Source organism: Zingiber officinale, chromosome 8B (assembly GCF_018446385.1).
Source record: "Zingiber officinale cultivar Zhangliang chromosome 8B, Zo_v1.1, whole genome shotgun sequence".
Lineage (NCBI taxonomy): Eukaryota > Viridiplantae > Streptophyta > Magnoliopsida > Zingiberales > Zingiberaceae > Zingiber > Zingiber officinale.
In genome coordinates this window covers 22,461,537-22,481,173 of record NC_056001.1, presented here as the reverse complement: position 1 = coordinate 22,481,173, position 19,637 = coordinate 22,461,537, and the positions used below count along the sequence as shown (strand labels likewise).

At 39.7% G+C, this 19,637-nt stretch overlaps 1 protein-coding gene across 1 annotated transcript in view; it reads right to left on the bottom strand.

Annotated features, from left to right (window-relative positions):
• LOC122013595 (sodium/hydrogen exchanger 4-like) overlaps positions 1-18,800 on the bottom strand; it is a 31,706-nt gene extending 12,906 nt beyond the window's left edge. Inside the window, exons 1-7 of the mRNA XM_042569851.1 lie at positions 18,692-18,800; positions 14,203-14,262; positions 13,985-14,031; positions 13,686-13,877; positions 593-639; positions 457-523; positions 80-180 (exon numbers count right to left, since the gene is read on the bottom strand). Of these exons, the coding sequence (XP_042425785.1) occupies positions 80-180; positions 457-523; positions 593-639; positions 13,686-13,877; positions 13,985-14,031; positions 14,203-14,262; positions 18,692-18,800 (623 nt within the window). The remainder of the gene's footprint in view (positions 1-79; positions 181-456; positions 524-592; positions 640-13,685; positions 13,878-13,984; positions 14,032-14,202; positions 14,263-18,691) is intronic.
• Between the last annotated feature and the right edge of the window lie 837 nt (positions 18,801-19,637).

Sequence of the window (19,637 nt, the reverse complement as noted above, 5' to 3'; positions counted from 1 at the left end):
CAAAACAACTATTTAGAATTATCTATGTATTAGAAATATGTATATTAGACCCTCCGTACAGCAAGTAAAGACATAGTACCTTGTAGTGATTCTAGAGTTTTCAGTTACATTATGCCATGCATAATGTGACATAGCAATTCCACAAAAGAAAACCGTCAGAATACCACTCAACTGAAAGAGCTGCACAAGCAATTTATGAATTTAGACAAATAAGCCTATTCCTGGAAATAATAACAAAAATTTTCAGCAAGATAAGATCAGCATTGTATGTAATGGATCATAATATTTAGTAAGTAGAGAAGATGGTTTGTAGGGATAACAGCCAGATTTGGGAACTGAGCAAGGATTACAAAAAATGCAAAACTGCAAGGAGATACGATTGATAAAGCAAAGTTTCTTGAGAAAAAAAGTAAGGAACATGCCATAAAAATTTGAAGATAGTGGTTCCAATCTAACCTCAGCAATCATGTAAGACAAATAAGCCATCAGAGCCATTAAAGCAATTTCACGATCAGTTGAGTGCCTGATAACAAGCTTTTAATTAAAATGAAAAACACATACGTATAGATCCTTTGTGTTTTTTTTCACTCACCTACCAAAGTAAAGAGTTTTAAGAGCATAAGCAGTCAATAACCCAGCCTGCAAAACAAGGTACAACAATCAAAAGGAATCAGAAGTAACTCATAGATAACATAAATTTTAAAAAAAATGTAATGATGAGCAGAATGAATACTAAGGTTCAAATGCATGTATTTACTTAATAAAACATCATAGAGTGCTATTTTGACACAAAAAATGGCTGGTTCTCATGTTTACCCACACTGTTTGCAATGAGACATCCAATCTTTGTCCTGAATTTGCCAAATTTATAATGGATAAATAGGTATATATCACTACTTGACAAGACCCGCCATATTTTTTTTTTTCCATTTTTAAGTTCCTTATTGGTAGGAATTCTCCAGATTGCCCATAACCGAACCTCAATGTTGAAGTAATATATTCTAAACAACCAGCACCTTGAATATAACATTGGTTTATTCCATCCATTTCTATTGTACATTGCCAATTTTTCTTGTGGGCATGTGCATTTTGATACTGGACAATGCAGATTGGAGTTTGAAGACGTCAACATGGCCCCAAAAGCTTATTTTCCCATTTGGATGTAGTGAACTTCTACATGGAAACCTCTTGATAATGCACCAAGTAAAACTAATTGGACATGGCTTCATTTATCTTTCCAAAAGGGAGCTTGATTCCAAGAAACAACAATGTATCTCAGGAAGTTTGTGACACTCTAGGCCTCAAACTTGTTTGATAGAGTATTCAAGATTTGATGTCTCTGTAATAAATTAAATATTTGATTTTTTTGGTTGTCGTGTTGAGTGCATAAAAGAAGTCCAAAGTTGTATTTGGATCTTTGAATTAAGAGAATTTTCACTTGTAATTTGTGTGCGAGTTGATTCATCTATATGAGGACAATTTCTTTGTTCTTCTGTTCTATTGCATCTGTATCAAATGGTACTACCTATTAAATAGCAATGGAAAGACCCAACTGAGAATGGGTTGGTCATGCTAATCACAACGAATCTATACCCAAGTCCATGTTGAGCCCTGAGCCCTCTTCTTGTGGGCCAAAAACAATACTATCAAATTTTAAGTTATATTGAACCAAGCACTAGCCAATCCATGATTGGCTTGTGGACCAAGCCAAGAATAGCTTATGTGCTAGGCATAGCACAAATTGTGGGTAAGGTTGGACATATCCTATAAGCTTAGCACAACTCGTAATCAAATTATTATGAATTTAAAAATAATCCCTTCTAACCTAAATTAGTTTTCTAAAAATTCAAAGCTAATATTCTTAAGATATTTTTTTAAAAAATATTTATATATCCTCACAACCCTAGCATCCTAGGCTCTTGCTAGGCTTGGGGTTCAAATGATGTAGCCATGCCTAGCATGACCAATCGGTCCTTGTTGACCTAGCACCATACAAACCACGGCAAAGTAGAAGCAGGCCTGTGTTGTGCCTTGCCTAGGTACTTACAAACTAAATGTAGACCTTGATAATCAACCCTTCACTTTTACATTATAGTATTTGGCCATAAGACAACACATTGAAGTTACTCCACAAGAATATGCTTGCCTAGACCAAAGAAAGGTGATCAATTCTTTACGCAACCAAATTGACTATTGTACTTCACAAGAATATGCTTGCCATAAGACAACTAAATTACATGGATGTCAGACATAGGAAATGAGTAATTATATGGAAGCTATTGTACTTCCCTAAATAAATAAGGTAGCTTTTAATGAAGTTAATTCTCAGTCCAACTATTGATTCAAATATCTGCAATATAATCTTTAAGTGGCATAAATAATGGACTTCATCCTTACATAACAAAAAGCACATCATCTGCATATTGAAGACTATAGATTATGGATCTTTTCATGAATTTTCAGTAGTGTCACCCATTATTAGCCCATGTTGAGTCCTTTTAAGCAGTTTTTAACAGATCAACAACCATGAGGAACAAGAATGGACAATGTGTCACCTTTTCTCAATCCACCTCTGCAGTGATTCCATTTGTCCACCATCGATAATAGTTGCTATTCTCGCTCGATGATAAGAGTCAGCCTCCAGTCATATTATCAATATAAACAGCCTCAAGTTCCCATTTGACTTTGTCAAAGGCTTTTTCAAATCCAAATTTTAGAGCAACATAGTGGTTCTTGGATCTGTGATAGCGCTAGATCATCAGAGTTTGTTGATAAAAATGTCTCCAATTCTTCCTTCTTGCAGAAAAATTGTTTGATGTCTGCCAATTTTTGTGGTCATGAGAGGCTTGATGTGCCTCACTAGCACCTTGGTGATAAGCTTCAGAATGAAATGTATAAGGCTTTGCCCTCAAAAAAAAATGTAAAAGGCTGATGGGACTGATTGGTTTGCTGAGCAAACACATTCTAACTTGGAATTAGAGATAGCCAAGCATAATTCAATTTGTTCAGATCGATCTCATCTCAAGAAATGCACTAAACCACCGTAGTATATCCTCTTTCATAAACATCCAGAATCTTCGTATAATTAGAGCAAAATTCATCTGGCACAAATGCTGTGAGAGAGATCATCTCTTTTACAACAGGAAAAATTTCCTTCAGTGAAAGGTAAGAAGCAATCCCCATGATAACACTAGTTTGGTTAGAATATAAAAGATGTCAACCAAAATCAGAATATGATATGGATTGGTGCCCTGCAGTTGGAAGAAGTGTTCATAAAAGCATTCCTGGAACTCCTCTTGCTTGGAGAGTAGTTCTCCATCTTAGGTGCTTTTAAGGCCATTAGGAAGTTCTTTATTCAGACGTTTACAAAGTACAAAAGGAAGTGTTGAGTGGAGTCTATGATACCAGAAATTAGTGAATGCAGGGTGCAGGGGGAAGAAGAAACAAATAACAGAAATAAGAAGAGATGTAGAACTCACAGATTCTATTACTTGTTTCCCAAGGCTTACAAACACTTCCGAGTAGAGACTAAGGATCTCTTATGTCTCTATAGAGGGTTTGATACTCCTTATATAGAAGAGAAAAAACTACGCCGGGTGCTCATTGGGCCCATCGTCACATGTCTTTTGTCTTCCGATAAGAAGGAATCCACCTTTATTATCGTGATCGTCATTTAGATCACCTTTACAGCACACCTTACAGACAAAGTCTAGCGGGCTAATTGTAGGATCGAAAAGAATTTAGATATATTCACAATGGCATGATATTGTCCACTTTGGGCCTAAGCCCTCATGGTTTTGCTCTTGGGCTCTACCCAAAAGGCCTCATACCAACAGAGATATCTTTCTCTTATAAATCCATGATCTTTCTCATGTGTTTTCAATGTGGGACTATGTTTGTAACCTTGCAACCCCAACAATCCCCCTCTCAAACAAAGGACCACAGGCTCCCTAACGTCCGATCCTCGACCCACTAGGACTTCCTGCCCCTCGGTCCACCCAACCTACTAGGACTTCCTTGCCTAGTCGCAACTAAGACTTCCTGCCCCTTGGTCCACCCGACCTACTAGGACTTCCTGCCCCTCGGTCCATCCGACCTACTAAGACTTCCTTGCCTAGCCGCAACTAGGACTTCCTGCCTAGTGTCTGGTTCTCTTGATCCGGACACGGGAGCACCCACTTCTTCGTTCAAGGTCAATATTCCACCCACATGGTTCGATTGGACCATGACTCTTGTGTACAGTCGGCGATTAATCCTTCTGGCAGTCCGGGTTCTGATATCAATTGTAGGATCGAAAAGAATTTAGATATCTCCACAATAGCATGATTTTGTCTAATTTGGGCCTAAGCCCTCATGGTTTTACTCTTGGGCTCTACCCAAAAGGCCTCATACCAATGGAGATATCTTTCTCTTATAAACCCATGATCTTTCCCATGTGTTTTCAATATGGGACTATGTTTGCAACCTTGCAACCCCAACACTAATTACTTTACAGCACATCCTACAGACAAAGTCTAATGGGCTAATTACTTTACAGCACATCCTACTTAATAATTTACCCGACAAAGTTTAGTGGGTTGAGTCATTGATTCTTTACGGATCCACCACTTCCGCAAAGTTGTCTTTATAGGCGAAAAGAAGGCATCCTCCGAATAGCGTCATGTAGAAGGTTGGCAGTGGTTTCCAGCTGTTTATCCACTTGTTCTGTGGCTGGATACCAATCCAACCACTAGTTGTTGGAGGTACTCCTTCTCTGGCACTCCTGTCTTTTCAAGGAGTGGAGCAGCTTGAGCTGCTAGAGGGCATTTGCGGCTTGAACCGCAGCTTGTTGTAATGCATGGAGTTGCTGGTTAGCTCTGTTGTTGTCTTCCAATGAGATTGGGTATTGTCGGTGCAGAAGTTGTTGATATTGTTCAGCGAGCTGGAGAGGGTTGTGAGGGCTTGTATCATCTGAACTTGGGCTTCCTTATTGGGCTTCTCTTGTAACTCTTGCAGAGCTAGTGCCACTAGTGTTAGGACCTTCGGACGCGGCTAGAGAGGGGGGGTGTGAATAGCCGACCCCAAATTCACGTTTCTTCCTACAATTTGAGTTAGCGCAGCGGAAATAAAAAGTAGAAACGAAAATGAAGAAGATCAAACCTCAAACATGACGATATAACGAGGTTCGGAGATGATACTCCTACTCGTGTCCGTAAGGTGGACGAATCCTATCAATCCGTTGGTGGATGAGACCCCGGAAACCGGCTAATAAAAACTCCTTCTGGGTGGAGAAACCTCGCCACAATCTCTCTTGCAACAGCAAGATCAGCGTACAAGAAATACAGCAAGAAGCCAAGAACAATATGAATGTAAAAACACTAGTTTGCTTGCCTTCTTGTCGACTGTTGATGAAGCAGCAACTTCACGGATGCCAACCACAGCAGCAACTGATCAGTTGGAGTCCAGCCGAGGGAAGCTCACACGAAGCTTCAGCAGTAGAGAGCTCAACAAAGCTCAGATCGCAGGAGCAAGAAGAAGCAAGAAGAATACTGTCTCTTCCCTGTAGTGGCCCTCTTATATGAACCTGCGAAGAAGACAAAGAAGAAGCAGAAATCTAGCCGTTGTGACTTAACGGCTAGGTCTGGACCGACGGCTCCACCGAGCGGTCTGGATCGATCGGGGGACCGATCAGGCCGATCGGTCCCGGACGATCCCAACTCGCAGAGTTGGTTGCGATCTGATCGATGCGTGGACCGATCGGCTATAAATGGATCGGTCCACGGCCGATCCCCTATTGTTCGAATCTCATCGCTTGCGATCGGTCACCGATCGATCGATAACCCATGAGAGCTATCAGGTTACCGATCGGTCACGAGACCGATCGGATAACCATAGATCGTTTCGGTGTGGATCGATCGGTCACGAGACCGACTGGATCGGTCAACAGATCGATCCAATGCCTCTGTTGGTTTTAGAGCTTCCCAGCCCTAAACCCTAACGTCTTCCTAGTCTAGAGAACGAGCTACCGAGCCCTCTCTGACCTAGTCCGAAGAACGAGCTACCGAGCCCTCTCCGACTTCGTCCGGTCCAGAGAACGAGCTACCGAGCCCTCTCTGACCTAGTCCGGAGAACGAGCTACCGAGCCCTCTCTGACCTAGTCCGAAGAACAAGCTACCGAGCTCTCTCCGACTCCATCCAGTCCAGAGAACGAGCTACCGAGCCCTCTCCGACTTCCACGTCCGGTCCAGAGAACGAGCTACCGAGCCCTCTCTGACCTAGTCCGGAGAACGAGCTACCGAGCCCTCTCCGACTTCGTCCGGTCCAGAGAACGAGCTACCGAGCCCTCTCTGACCTAGTCCGGAGAACGAGCTACCGAGCCCTCTCCGACTCCATCCAGTCCAGAGAACGAGCTACCGAGCCCTCTCTGACCTAGTCCAGAGAACGAGTTATCGAGCCCTCTCTGACCTAGTCCGGAGAACGAGCTACCGAGCCCTCTCCGACCTCCCATGCCAAGCTTCCATACTTGGACTTTTCCCCGTGCCAAGCTCCCTGCTTGGACTTTTCCCGTGCCAAGCTCCCTGCTTGGACTTTTCCGTGCCAAGTCTCCATACTTGGACTTTTCCCGAATCAGGTCAACTCAAGCCGGGTCAACCAGGTCAACCTTGACCAAAGGTTGCACCCACAATCCCCCAAGTTCCTATTCTTGTCAAACATCAAAATATAACTTCTCCATTCTTGTCAAACATCAAAATATACCTCGAGTCAGGTCAACTCGAGTCGGGTTACCCAGGTCAACCTTGACCTAAGGTTGCACCAACAACTAGTTCTAGGCCTCCGAGAATCTTCACCGGCCATTCTGAAATAATAAGACAATTTATTAGCCTTAATAAAGCATCAGCTAACTGATTGTCTTTTCCTTCAATGTGTTCAAAATGGATTGAGATATCGGTTCCGGTTATGTTGTCTGTAAAAGCTAACCATCTAACTCGTGATGGTTTATTGTTTGTAGTTTTGCCAAAGAAACTAATAATTGCTTGGCAAATTGTCCTGATAATTAGCTTTTTCTTGTCAAGATAATAGATTTTTAGAGCTTCCAGGGAATTCATAACTGCATGCAATTCTGCATCAATTGTTGATTTAATAGGGGAGAACTTGCCACTGGCATAAGCACATATCCTCTCGGTGGCTTTAGGATCAAACTTGCTTTTCTTCCATTTACAGATGTCTCCACATCCTTCCATACAACTGTCAGTTTCAATAATAATGAAGTAGTCTTCTGGTGGGACCTCAAGGTCTGGCAGGTTTTAGACTGCTTCTTTAATTTGTTGGACTAAGGCCCAGTCCTGAGAATTCATGCGCTTATCTCCGGGCTTACTTTTGCATATAATGGGCTTAGCAGCTTGCCCAAATTTGGGATGTAATTCATGGCGTAATTTAGAAGGCCCAACCATGAACGCATACCATGCTTTGTCAATAATTCTTTATTGTTGAAATCAGAAATCTTTTATAATATGTGGTTGTAGTTTGATCTTCTGATTTCCAAGTATAGCTCCAAGGAATTCCACTTCTGGGACAGCGATCTTCATTTTTGTAGGGCTTAATACGAGCCCATTCTTTTGGACTATATCGAGCAGGGTCCTCAGGTGTTGTGCATGTGATTAATCATCTGGGGAGAAGACCAGGATGTCATCGATGTATATGGCTATGAAGTCTTCGGTGCCTTTGAAACAGTTGTCCATTTTTCTTTGAAAAATGGCTGGGGCATTTTTCAAGCCAAAGGGCATAACCAGCCATTCGTATAAACTGTTTAGTACCCATAATGCCGTCTACTCAATTGAATTAGGGTACATGGCCACTTGATGAAAACCGCCTTTTAGATCAAACTTAGAATAAATCTTTCTTGTACTGACCTTTCGCAATATTGTGTTGATTCCTGGTAAGTTGTACTGGTCTTTGTTTGTTAGGTCGTTGAGACGTTTATAATTAAAGACCATCCGCTCCTTGCCTTTTACCTCCTTACCGGTTACAGGATCAACTGTTGTGCCTGAATTGACGATTATTGCAGTTGTCCTATGCCTGCTTTTGCTAAGCCGTATAACTCCCAGCGCTAATAAAACTTCAACATGCTTTGTGAAGGCTTGCTTCTGTTGAGGAGTAAGATGTTTGAGCGGTCGATCTTCTATGATTAGGTCAGGATTTTTAAAATCCAGGTAATAGAGGACCTGGTTTTTGGACCAATGTAGCAAGGGGTTTTCCCCAATGAAACCTTGATTTCTGAGGTCTTCTAAGAGGGCTCTGAATTGCTCAGAGAACTTTTGCGATGTTTTTCCAACATAATAGAAAACCATTTCTTTTATCTGTATATACTCCTCTTCTTCAAGGTCCAATTCTTCAATAGTTGCAGCCGCAGTAGTGGAGGGTAAAGTATTAATTGTGGTTAGGTTCTTATAAAAGGTTACCACATTTCCTTCAATTCTGACTCCTCCATGCATGACCCTTATGAAGTTGCGGCCTATTATCATCTATATGTTATCTCCTAGGAGCATAGGGAAACTATAAGTATATAAAATTCGAAAAATATTTTCCCCAATGAACATTTTGCCTTGCTTTAATTTCATTTTGGTCGAATTGATCCCGCTGAACTGGAAAATATAAGTATTTCTTCCAATGCTTCCTTTGGGACTGACTTTTGATCTAAACAGCAAGTAGTTGCTCCTGTGTCCAGTATGACTCTTAACGGGAATTTGGGAATTCCAGGAATATCCATTTCAACCACCAGATTGTATAGCATATTTTTGACCAACCTGGGTCCTTCTGCTGTTGCAGTAATTCGTTGGGTTGTTTCCTTGAATAACATATTAACTGCTTCTGCTTCTTCGTTTGAGGGTTCTTCATTAAGCTGACCATTGAGCTGATTGAAATCTTCCCTCAACTCCTTTTCCAGTAGCAAGGCTTCATACTGAGCCTTATAATACTCCACTTCCCTTTTGAGCCTATCCATTTCTCCTTTGCACCATGAAATATAATATTATTGCTCGTGGATGAGGTTCTGCGGGAAAAAGGGGGCAGGTGTTGCTGGAGCCACTGGAACTTCCTTATTAAAATAATATGGTCCACAGAGATTACAGGAAGTGATCATGCAATTAGGACAATGGATCCTTGGCCTTTGTGTGGTACCTCTCTTGCAGCAGGTACAGTTGCTTGGTTGAGGGGGTGGATAATTTCATTATGGTGCCATTCGTGGAGGCAGTTTAACTGCTTATCAGTTACTTTTTCTTGTTGTCTGTAGCCTCTGTTCACCTGGCCAAGCATCAAAACCAACTCGTTAGAAATGTGAAGGGTTTGGACAAACCTATGCAGTTCTTCGAAGTCTTCCTCCCCTTCCGAGATGCTGAAGATAGCATCACTTTGAGCTTCACCTTCATGAACAGACAGGATATCATAGTCGTAAGGAATGTCAAGTTGTTCAAACATAGCTACCCTTTTAATGTTTCTTCTGTCATTTGGGCATTCCCTCGCAAAATGTCCTTCTTGTTAGCATAAATAGCATTTGCACGTCTTATTGCAGATTAGATGCTTCCTTTTCTCAATCCTAGCATGTGATTCATGCGGCTTGCCTTTGTACGTCTTAGATCTTCTGATGTCAAACTTCTTCTGTCCTTGGCCCTTGTAGTAGCCTGGGATTGGTATTGGCTGCAGAAAGATAGATTTTTCAAGGACCTTTTGAACGCGGCATCTTTACATTCCTGCTCTAAGAACTTATAAGCAAATAAGACTCTAGGGAAAACAACAATAGTTAAGCCTGCATATTTTTCGTCAAACGCAGCTTTGATCATGTTCCCTAAGTCTCCTGGCATTTTGAGCTAGAATTTTTCAAATAATTCTGGTCCAGTGTATAATCTACTTGTCTTGGATGTCAGTCTCATATAGTCATTCATATATTGAAAGATATTCTTCATATTATCACATGATAACTTCTCAAGGTCTCTATATGCAGCATCTTGAATGACTGTAGAGCCTTGAGTAGGATCCTCAGAAGAGAAAACTCTTCGCATCTGGGATAAGATATTCTACGTACCTTCCCGTCCATCTGCTATATTTATTAGGGCTTCATATTATGTGGGATTATTCATTCGCCACTGGATCAATGCTAATTTTAAAATTTCTCCCAAGAGATTTTCCATATATTCAATTTTATCTCTTGGGTCAGTAAATCCCTGACTTGCGACATGATTTTTGGTGATGGATTCCCATCTTGAAAATACATCATGAAACAAGACGAGATGTTCTAGGATAACAAATATTGCTCCTCCCTGTTGTTGTGCAGAGGGGAGGGTCCACATCTCATTGTTTCTGCCCCTCTTGAATGATGTACTGGGGGTTCTTTGTTCAAAAATAGGTTGAGATGGCCCTAGATCTGTTCTTGACGCATGTGGATATCCAGGGGGTCCCATCATGGGTTCTTGGGGTGGATTGTATGGGGAGATTACGGTGCTGGTGGAGTAAATCTGTTGTTGTTGTTGTTGATTATCCACAAGTCTTCTCAGACTTGGGTACTCCATTTCACAATTCGCAGCAATTAGGTGGGATGATGACTCTCCCCCATCACCTTCTGTTGCAAAAGGGTTGATCCAGTCATCATCTTCTGAATCGGTATCATAGGAATCCCAAATAGGTGTATTCGGTTTAGTTAGAGAGGTCGTATATTGTATATGTTCAAAGAAGTCGTCATCAAGGTCCTCAAAGGATGGTTCCATGGGCTGGAGTACAAGGCCCTGGGCTTGTATCTCCTGCATGGCTTGCCCCTTGATTTTCCTTGAGAGTTTCTTCTTCCACAATCACAGATACGATATGCTTCTCCTTGGGTAATAATTTATCAAAAATAGCCGATGTGCTGGTTTGACTAGAAGTGGAACCAAAGCCACCTTGTCCTCTGACTATTGTAGATAATTGTGGGGTTTCATAGACCTCAGGTAATGATATATTTTCAATAATGAGCTGGGCGACGCATTGTCCTGGCGAAATGCGAACAGGAACATCAGAATGATTAAAAGCAAGAATGATGATTTCACCTCGGTAATCACTATCGATAACCCCAGCTCCAATGTCAAGCCCTAGATTCCAGGCTGCACTGGATCTAATAGCAATTCTCCCGTAGCATCCCCATGGGATTTCCATGCTGATGCCGGTGTGGATTTTGCCCCGTCCCCTTGTTGGTATGACGCAGGGCTGGTTTGCTGCCAGGTCGATTCTTGCTGCACCAAAAGTTTTTCTTTGAGGAAGAATAGCATTAGGGGAAAGTTTATGTACCAGTATGAACGGATATTCTCCGTGCAGTCCTAGTTGTTGGGTCTCACCCTCATCTTCCGTATAGGCAAAAAACTCCCAGAGCCTGTTCAATAAGGACAACCAGTGTATGCAAACTCTCTTCATCACTGGGTATTTCCTCATCATTTGTATTATAATGAGGTTGCCTTGATGATGATGCGGCCGCATAATTAGTGAAACTTAAGGAGATCCTTCCATCTATTAAGTTACGGCTATTGACTTCAGATGGTTGCATAGGGATGCAAGTTTGAGTGGGTTTGATTACCCAATTTAGTCCTTGTAGACTGGCAGTGGAGTATCGCCGGCCTGGTAGAGCACGTACACCGTGGCTTGTCAGGTAGTCCATGATCCCCTGAATTTCATAGGCAAAGCCTACGTTGGGAGTGTTAGAGAGTCTTCCCACTAAACCCCTGGTTATCAGAAGGTTTGCCTCCGTTCTGCCACTACTCATATCCTCGAGTGAGAATAGATACCTGAATGTTTCTAAAAAAAGTCGCCAATTGTTAGCATAATATTAGGTATTACGTATACTAACTGGCTGCCTTGAGTTAAATCCACTTCCATGGTTGCCAAAATTGATTGGTCTCCCAGCCAGCGATTGTCCCTAAACACTATTAGGGCCATAGTAGCTTCCTCCTATCGATAGAGTCTGGATGCGTACCTGCAGTACTCCTATGTGTATATACTGCATCCTACTCCTTTGGAGCTGATTAAAACTCCCTTCCTGGATGAAGGTTCTATCGATTTGGTTGCCTTCTGTAACCAAGATAGCTTCTTCGGATCTGTGAATGTAGACCTGATAATGTGCATCATCCCGTCTGGAATGATACAGTATCTCTGCAGGAACTAATGCTGCTCTTTCCTGCATAGATAGTCGGAGTTGTTCTTGGGGATCTATCTGTTGTTCCAAGGTATGTGCAGGTGTAGACCCACCAGTAAGGCGTCGACTCATTCTTCTTGTTGCTTGCTGAACGTTATACAATTCCTCCGGTAATCTCTGATCTGGTCCTTGAATAGAGGGGTAGAAGTAGATGGTTGCTCCGTGATGGTTCTAGTCGCCATTAGCTCTTCAACTTTTCTTGTTCTTCCTTAAGGATTTTGTATGGATCTTTGAATACTCAGAGTTTTCTCCTTCCCTCTTTAGGATTCTCTGAGGGGCCTAAAGTTAGATTCTTCAATTTCTCTACTAAATCGTCAGGTATAGGGGTTGCCTTGACACTTCCCTTTGTCTGTTCAATAATTGTTTTCAGATCAGCTTGTATGTCTTTTAGGTTTTCTGCTATCTGCACCAATAGCTGAATTTGTGTGTTGTTCTGCCTGATTATTGCTGAATTTCCCGAGGTGGGACCTTGATAATCACTTGGTCTGGCGAATCCAATTGCAGGGGATTCGATCTGCTCTGTGGCCTTTACAACGTCCTTGCATGAAAGAGTGCTCTTTGTAATTGAGTAGCTGCTCATGAAGCAACCCACTTAACACTTTCTACTTTCCCAAGCGTCAGTTGCAGAGCTTCTTTCTCCACTAGCTTTGGTTGCTCGGCTATTTCCGCAACCAGCTCTCGTACTTCCTGCTTTGTTAGAGGTCTATGTTCTGTATAGACAACTGTTAAATTTTTCAAAGCAGTTTGCAGTTTAAATATTTCTTTTTCAAGCTTCTGGAGCCGCTCAAGTATCAGCTTAAAGTTTTTCAAATGAACCTTTGATGATAAACAAGTGCGATCGTATACAACAGAAAGATTATGGGCTAGTTGATTAGAGGAAACTTTAGGGGTTGAGGCTAGGTCAAGGTACTCAAGGTCAGATGTTCGGGAATTACTATATCAGTTTTGTATGATTTTTTCCCAAATTTAAGATATTTAATTATCATACATAACGTACCAGTTTATTAAGGCAGGGCAGTTCCTCTTCAAGATTGCTCACACAGGTGTACCGTTGGTTTTACACGGCTTCCTAGCCTCTCTGCCAAGTTAGGACTTGTTCTTTTGTAATCCTAGTTTGACCAACATTTGACAAATAATCTCATTTTCCTATCTTGCTCAGATAACTCTCCACTTTCGTCAGCTAATTCAGTGTCATGAAGTTGTTGAAAAACGGACTCTGTTCACTTGTTTTACTTGTGCCGCTTTTTCTCCACTCTCTGCTGTGGTGCCTCAATAATTTGAATTTAAGAATATTTCAAAAAATGCTGCACAACCTCCTTTCCCTTCTTTGTATCTTTCCCTCTCCTAAGTTTCATGTACTATTTAGTTTTTACTAATCAGTGCAACTAGTTACTAACAGGTTATTCCATTTCATCTAACAAAAATTAAAATATTACTGGACTGACAAGCATAGCATGTAATATAGGTCTTTCGTAGAGATGAAGGAAAAGAAGCTTACAGCAATTCCCAAGATTGTACTTGTAAAAAACAAGTACAAAAAATCTCCAAGAACTTCAAATGTAATCTGTTCTATCTCAGAAACGTCAATCTTCTGGATTGCATTGAAAAGCACAACAGATGTAGCATCATTTACTACTCCTTCACCAAATACCAAGCTATATAGACGAGGAGTCTCATCTTGATGAAGAACCTTGTCAAATTGCAAACGCTTAATTGGAAACATCATAGCACGAGTAACAACTTAAACTAAACTTGAAGCACTTGAAGAAGAAAATATATATTCTAAAGCATACTGACTTGCAACGTGCAGACTGTATCCGTTGATGAAAAGATGGCTCCAATAGCTGAATAAGAAAATTGAAAGAGCTCAGTTGTTTTTTTGTCAATTAATTTTTATTACAAAAATATGTAATTTAAACAATAAATAAGAACAAAAGAAATTAAGTTTAATTTGACTTATGTCCTCATGTATGACCTTAACTGAATAGAAATATCAACAGACAATTAATTCAAACCTAGATAATCCCGAGTACTAAGTCCTTGAAACCCAACTTTCGGAAACAACTTCCAGCTACCTGAGCCATGAAATAATATATCACACACAAAAAAATAACACTTTCAGCTTTCGATTTAATCAACAAAGAAATGTTTGCCCGAGCAATAGAGTGCAACAATAAATGGAGCTTCAAGCAGTACAGATTTTGGGGGCAAAATGTAAAATGTTGTTACTTCAACGCATTTTAGATGAGATCCTATGAACTATCAAACAATGTGACTATCTTCTTCAAGCAACATGTGGCTATTTTGTAAGTAATTAATCAAACAAATCTGTTGCATAGAGGAACTGTGGAAGCATACTACACCAAAAACTGTCATGGTTATTCAAATAAAAGAGCCAGTGAAAACCTTACATGGCTATGAAGGATAGAAAAAGTGATGCTGAATATGGAAGATGATAAATCTGTGAGCCTCAACTTGTTAATTTCATGGAGTTGCGTGCCTTAACCAAAATCTCAAAAGAACAATTGTAGAAAATCATTTTTTATGAATTTGAAAGATAAAGCAACAAGACAAGGTTGGGGTCCCTTTTAAAGAGTCAACCATGACTCAATCTAAATGAACATATATCTATAGTCTTGGTAAACAAATAATTAATACCTAAAATAACTTATCCTATGAAAATAAAATATAAATTTCCCTACTTTGAACAATACTACCCCAAAATCTTACAAATCTCAAACTTCCTAACACTTTCCAAATTTAAAACTTCCTAATTTAAACTCATCAATCTCCCCCACCAAAGAAAACTTAACTCAAAGTGAGTTGACAACATTTCAATTTAGATGTCATTTCCAATGACTCAGAGTACTACTAATGCCGTTTGATTCTTGACCTTCAAGAAACATGATTTCTACATTATATTTTTCTTCTATTGTCCCTTCCAATTATATTTTTGAAAAACTAAGCTTTGATTTTTCCTCTTTCTTCATGTTCACTCCTTAGAATAATAAAACAATATAACTTGTCAAAAGGTGAAAATGTCCTTTGTAGCTCTCTTGCTACAAAATCAAGATGTTACAAAGACGAAGGCTCAAATATCTCCCCATAAGTTAGCATATGCACTAACTCAAATTTCAACCTAATGTTTAAATAAGTTACTAAGTTAAATAAAACATGTATTGAAATTAATTTTTCTTGCAATATAACTTCAAAAAACATCAACAAGAATACTCTTATAGTAGTTATAAGGCAACTTGGATTCACGAATGTAGTGGATAATATATGATATTAGTAGGAACTTAATAATAAATCAGGATACAATTTCATTTGTAATGTGAGCATCTTCCTAGTAGAAATCTCAACATGATGGCAAGTGGCACACAAGAAAACCATCTTAAGTTTACAAGCTTTAGAGTCATAAATAATCACAAACAGAAATAGCAATAAAATTCTTAATTGATTTGTTATTAAATAGATGTCTTGCATCTTTATTTTGTTAGGCTTACCATGTTCAATATCCTCTTTCGGCCTCTTAAGGGAAACATAAACATGTTGTTATCTGTAGGTCTAAGTAAGTCATAGTTAATGTTAGATTGTACGTTCTCTAAACCAATTAAGTCAGCATAGGCTCTTCTAGAGTCAAGTCTCGTGGTTCAATCAAATGTTTTTCATTATCAAAAGAAACATCCCTTAAGGGATGGTAGCATTGGACATTTTATGATTAGTGGAGAAGCAAGTGACTTGACTTTCTTAAAAATTCTTTAGATGAACAAGGGAACTTAGATGTTATCTTCAAAGGTGTCAATTCTGGATCTTTAATTTCGCCTCAACATAGATTTGTATGTTTTTTGCTGGTGAAATTGTGTGTTCATTGTCATATTTACTATATACAATTCTGTGTTCAAATTGGAATCAATATTCTACCACACTTAAAGATCATTGTTTAGATTTTTTCAATTTACTATATAGTTGATCCTTAAAATATATCTATTTTCATCTCGAGCTATTATGTAATCAATGAGTTTGATAAGACAAGGAATATCAAAGGCAAGTTGTATGGCTTGAATGGATGGTTAGAGAAGACAAGTTTGGATATCCATTATTTTACACCTAAACTTTAATCAATACTTATAAGGGCATAATATGATAATTCAGATATTCCAATACTTTTTACTTTGATATAGATGATTTTCAATGTTGTTGGCAGGTTCTTGTAAAGCACAGAAAAATTGGAGTTGCTAATGAGAATAATTATAGAGATTTACAAAGTGGACAAAATCAAGAGAGCTAGTGAGTAGTGGCACGCGATGGATTAACTTTATAGGGATTTATTGAACTTTATTTGCATGTTTTCCTCTCTTGTTCATGAGTTTAATCTCTTTAAGCTAGAATAAGAAGAATACTTCATTGTTGAAGACATCCTACACAATTTGCCTTATAACCTTAGGATTTCATTGCAAAAGTTGTTCACTTACCCTCCCTTATAGACAAACACGAATATTGAAGCTTCCTTCACATTTGCATATCTTAATCACATCCACATCACCTTTTAACATAAAATAGTTAAGTGACCTTTCAACATGAAATAGTTGCTTTCCATGTTTGTATCATGGTTTTTAATCAATATTGTATTAGATTTAAGTGGATGCTTTGAACTACAATATAGTGTATAAACCGCAATAAATAAAATTTTCTGATATTTACATACAACGGTTGGGAAGGGCTGACGTATACGTATGTAACATGATAACCTGCTACTTCCTTGATGATAAAAGCTTTTCAGCTAGTGTATCAGAAAACAAACTTGATGGCACTACCAACAACCAACGTACATAGTAACTGTAAGGAGAACCACATAGTTATGGTGAGAAGCAAGTGAACCCTTAAACATTTACCAAGACAAGTCCACTGTAGCTATGAGAAGCTATGGATCTTCTATGGAAAAACCAAGCATATTATAGTTAAACATTTCACAATGTGAGCAATGAATGGCCAAAAAAGGGATAAAGAGTATATGACTACACGAGATGAATAGATTAAAGTTTAAGCTATAGCCATATGAGTAAGAGGAAAACTAAAAAACACTAGTTAACATAAATAAAAAGTGATTTAAAAAATTTAAATATACTAGCGTGAAATGATAATAATATCCATGTAGCTAACGCTAATTGATTTCGGACAGAATCATTTGGGGCCATCTATGAGAACCTCACCCGCATCTGAGAAGTGAAGATGGAGGACGTTGGGCGGCTCACCATAGTGACATTAGCCTCAGAAGAGTTAGAGATTCTGATAAACGCTCAAGCTGCAAAGATGATGCAACAACAACAACAACCAGCAGCCAAGTGACGAACCCTGAATGACTCGGCCGTATCTGATACAGGCCAACACGCTAAACATGGAACCCGAGTGGAGGGTCCCGCAGGGAGTCAGCCGAACCACCAGCCAACGGGCCCTTTCCATCAAGCACCCGTCCCATCGACCGGCTTGCCACCAGTGCCTAATGCACCGATCTCATACCATAGAGCATTATTCAGAACGCCTTCAAAATAGCATGTCCGAGTGGAAAGTGTTGGGGTTGCAAGGTTGCAAACATAGTCCCATATTGGAAACACATGGGAAAGATCATGGTTTATAAGAGAAAAGATATCTCCATTGGCATGAGGCCTTTTGGGGAGAGCCCAAGAGCAAAGCCATGAGGGTCTAGGCCCAAAGTGGACAATATCATGTTATTGTGGAGATATCTAAATTCTTTTCGATCCTACAATTGGTATCAGAGCACGGACTGCTAGAAGGTTTAACCGCCGACTGTGCACAGAGCTATGGTCTGATTGAACCATGTGAGTACAATATTGACCTCGAACAAAAAAAAATGGGGGCTCCTATGTTCGGATCAAGAGGACCAGACACCAGGCAGGAAGTCCTAGTAGGTCGAGTGACCGAGGGGTAGGAAGTCCTAGTAGGTCGGGTAGACCGAGGGGCAGGAAGACCTGGTGGGTCGAGGATCGGACGTGGGAAGCCCATGGTCCTTTGTTTGAGGGGGGGATTGTTGGGGTTGGAAGGTTGCAAACATAGTCCCATATTGGAAACACATGGGAAAGATCATGGGTTTATAAGAGAAAAGATATCTCCATTGGCATGAGGCCTTTTGGGGAGAGCCCAAGAGCAAAGCCATGAGGACCTAGGCCCAAAGTGGACAATATCATGTCATTGTGGAGATATCTAAATTCTTTTCGATCCTACAGAAAGGACACAAGGATCGTCCTTCAAAAACGTGCCAGCCCGCGATGTTCGTAAGGGCAAAGTACCCTGAACTGGCAATTCTCCCGACGTCCAGTTCTCCCAAGAAATCCTTGACGACCAGCTACCAACTCATTTTCGACTCTTGTCAATCAAAGAATATGGAGGATCGATGGATCCCAAGGATCATTTACTCAAGTTTGACAATATAGCCACACTCCATCAGTACATCGATGGAGTCAAATGTCGAGTATTTCTCACTACCTAATCCGACTCGGCGCAAAGATGGTTTAAACGACTGCCTGCCGAGTCCATCAACAATTTCAAGGACTTCCAAGCGGCTTTCCTTCAGCACTTTGCCAGTCGCCGCCATTATCAGAAAACGATAGTGAATTTGTTTTCACTTAAGCAGGGGTCAAGGAAGCCTTAAGGGCTTATATTAAGAAAGCGACAGTGATTTGTTATTAAGCAAGCCGATCAGCCGTCTCGTAAAAAGGATTGTTCCGTGACCAAGTCTTAGAGAGTCAGGCCGAGCAGTTGAGTTATGAGTAAAGTGGCTCTCACCGTTAAGTGTGGAAACTCTCCTAAAAACCCAGAAGACCACTACAGTGGAAGTCCTGTATAGTATTACTCAAGTAGACTGTGGAAGCTAAGTCTAAAAGACGAAAAGAAGTATAATTATAAATTAGTGCATCCTAAGAATAAAAGTTCTAAGGCATAGGACAAGCATATATCCATGATTAATTAATGATTCAAGATATTAATTAATCAAATTTAATTCACGATTAATTTTGGATTATTTAAGTTAGAATTAAAAAAATAAAAAAAAATCAATTATGTCCGCCTTAGATAATACATATTAAGCATCTCTCTAAACACGTAAGATTACTATGTTTGAAAATCTAGAATGGTTTAGATGCTAGGAAAAGAAAATTGAATCATGATTACAATTAGACCCCAGACACATAGGTGATTAATAAGAGTTTCCTAAGGAAATGTCATATTAAGGAGGAGACTTATTTGAAAGGCAAATTTAATCATATACTTTTGAAATTATTCTGAATATTTTAAATATCTTTAAATATCATATTCAGGGGAGGATATTTAACAATCATCTTCAAAATCATTCTTAACACATTTTGAAAAAATAACATGTTTTGAAAAATTTTGATACTTATCAAATCATATGTTTTGAAAATTGTTTCCATTT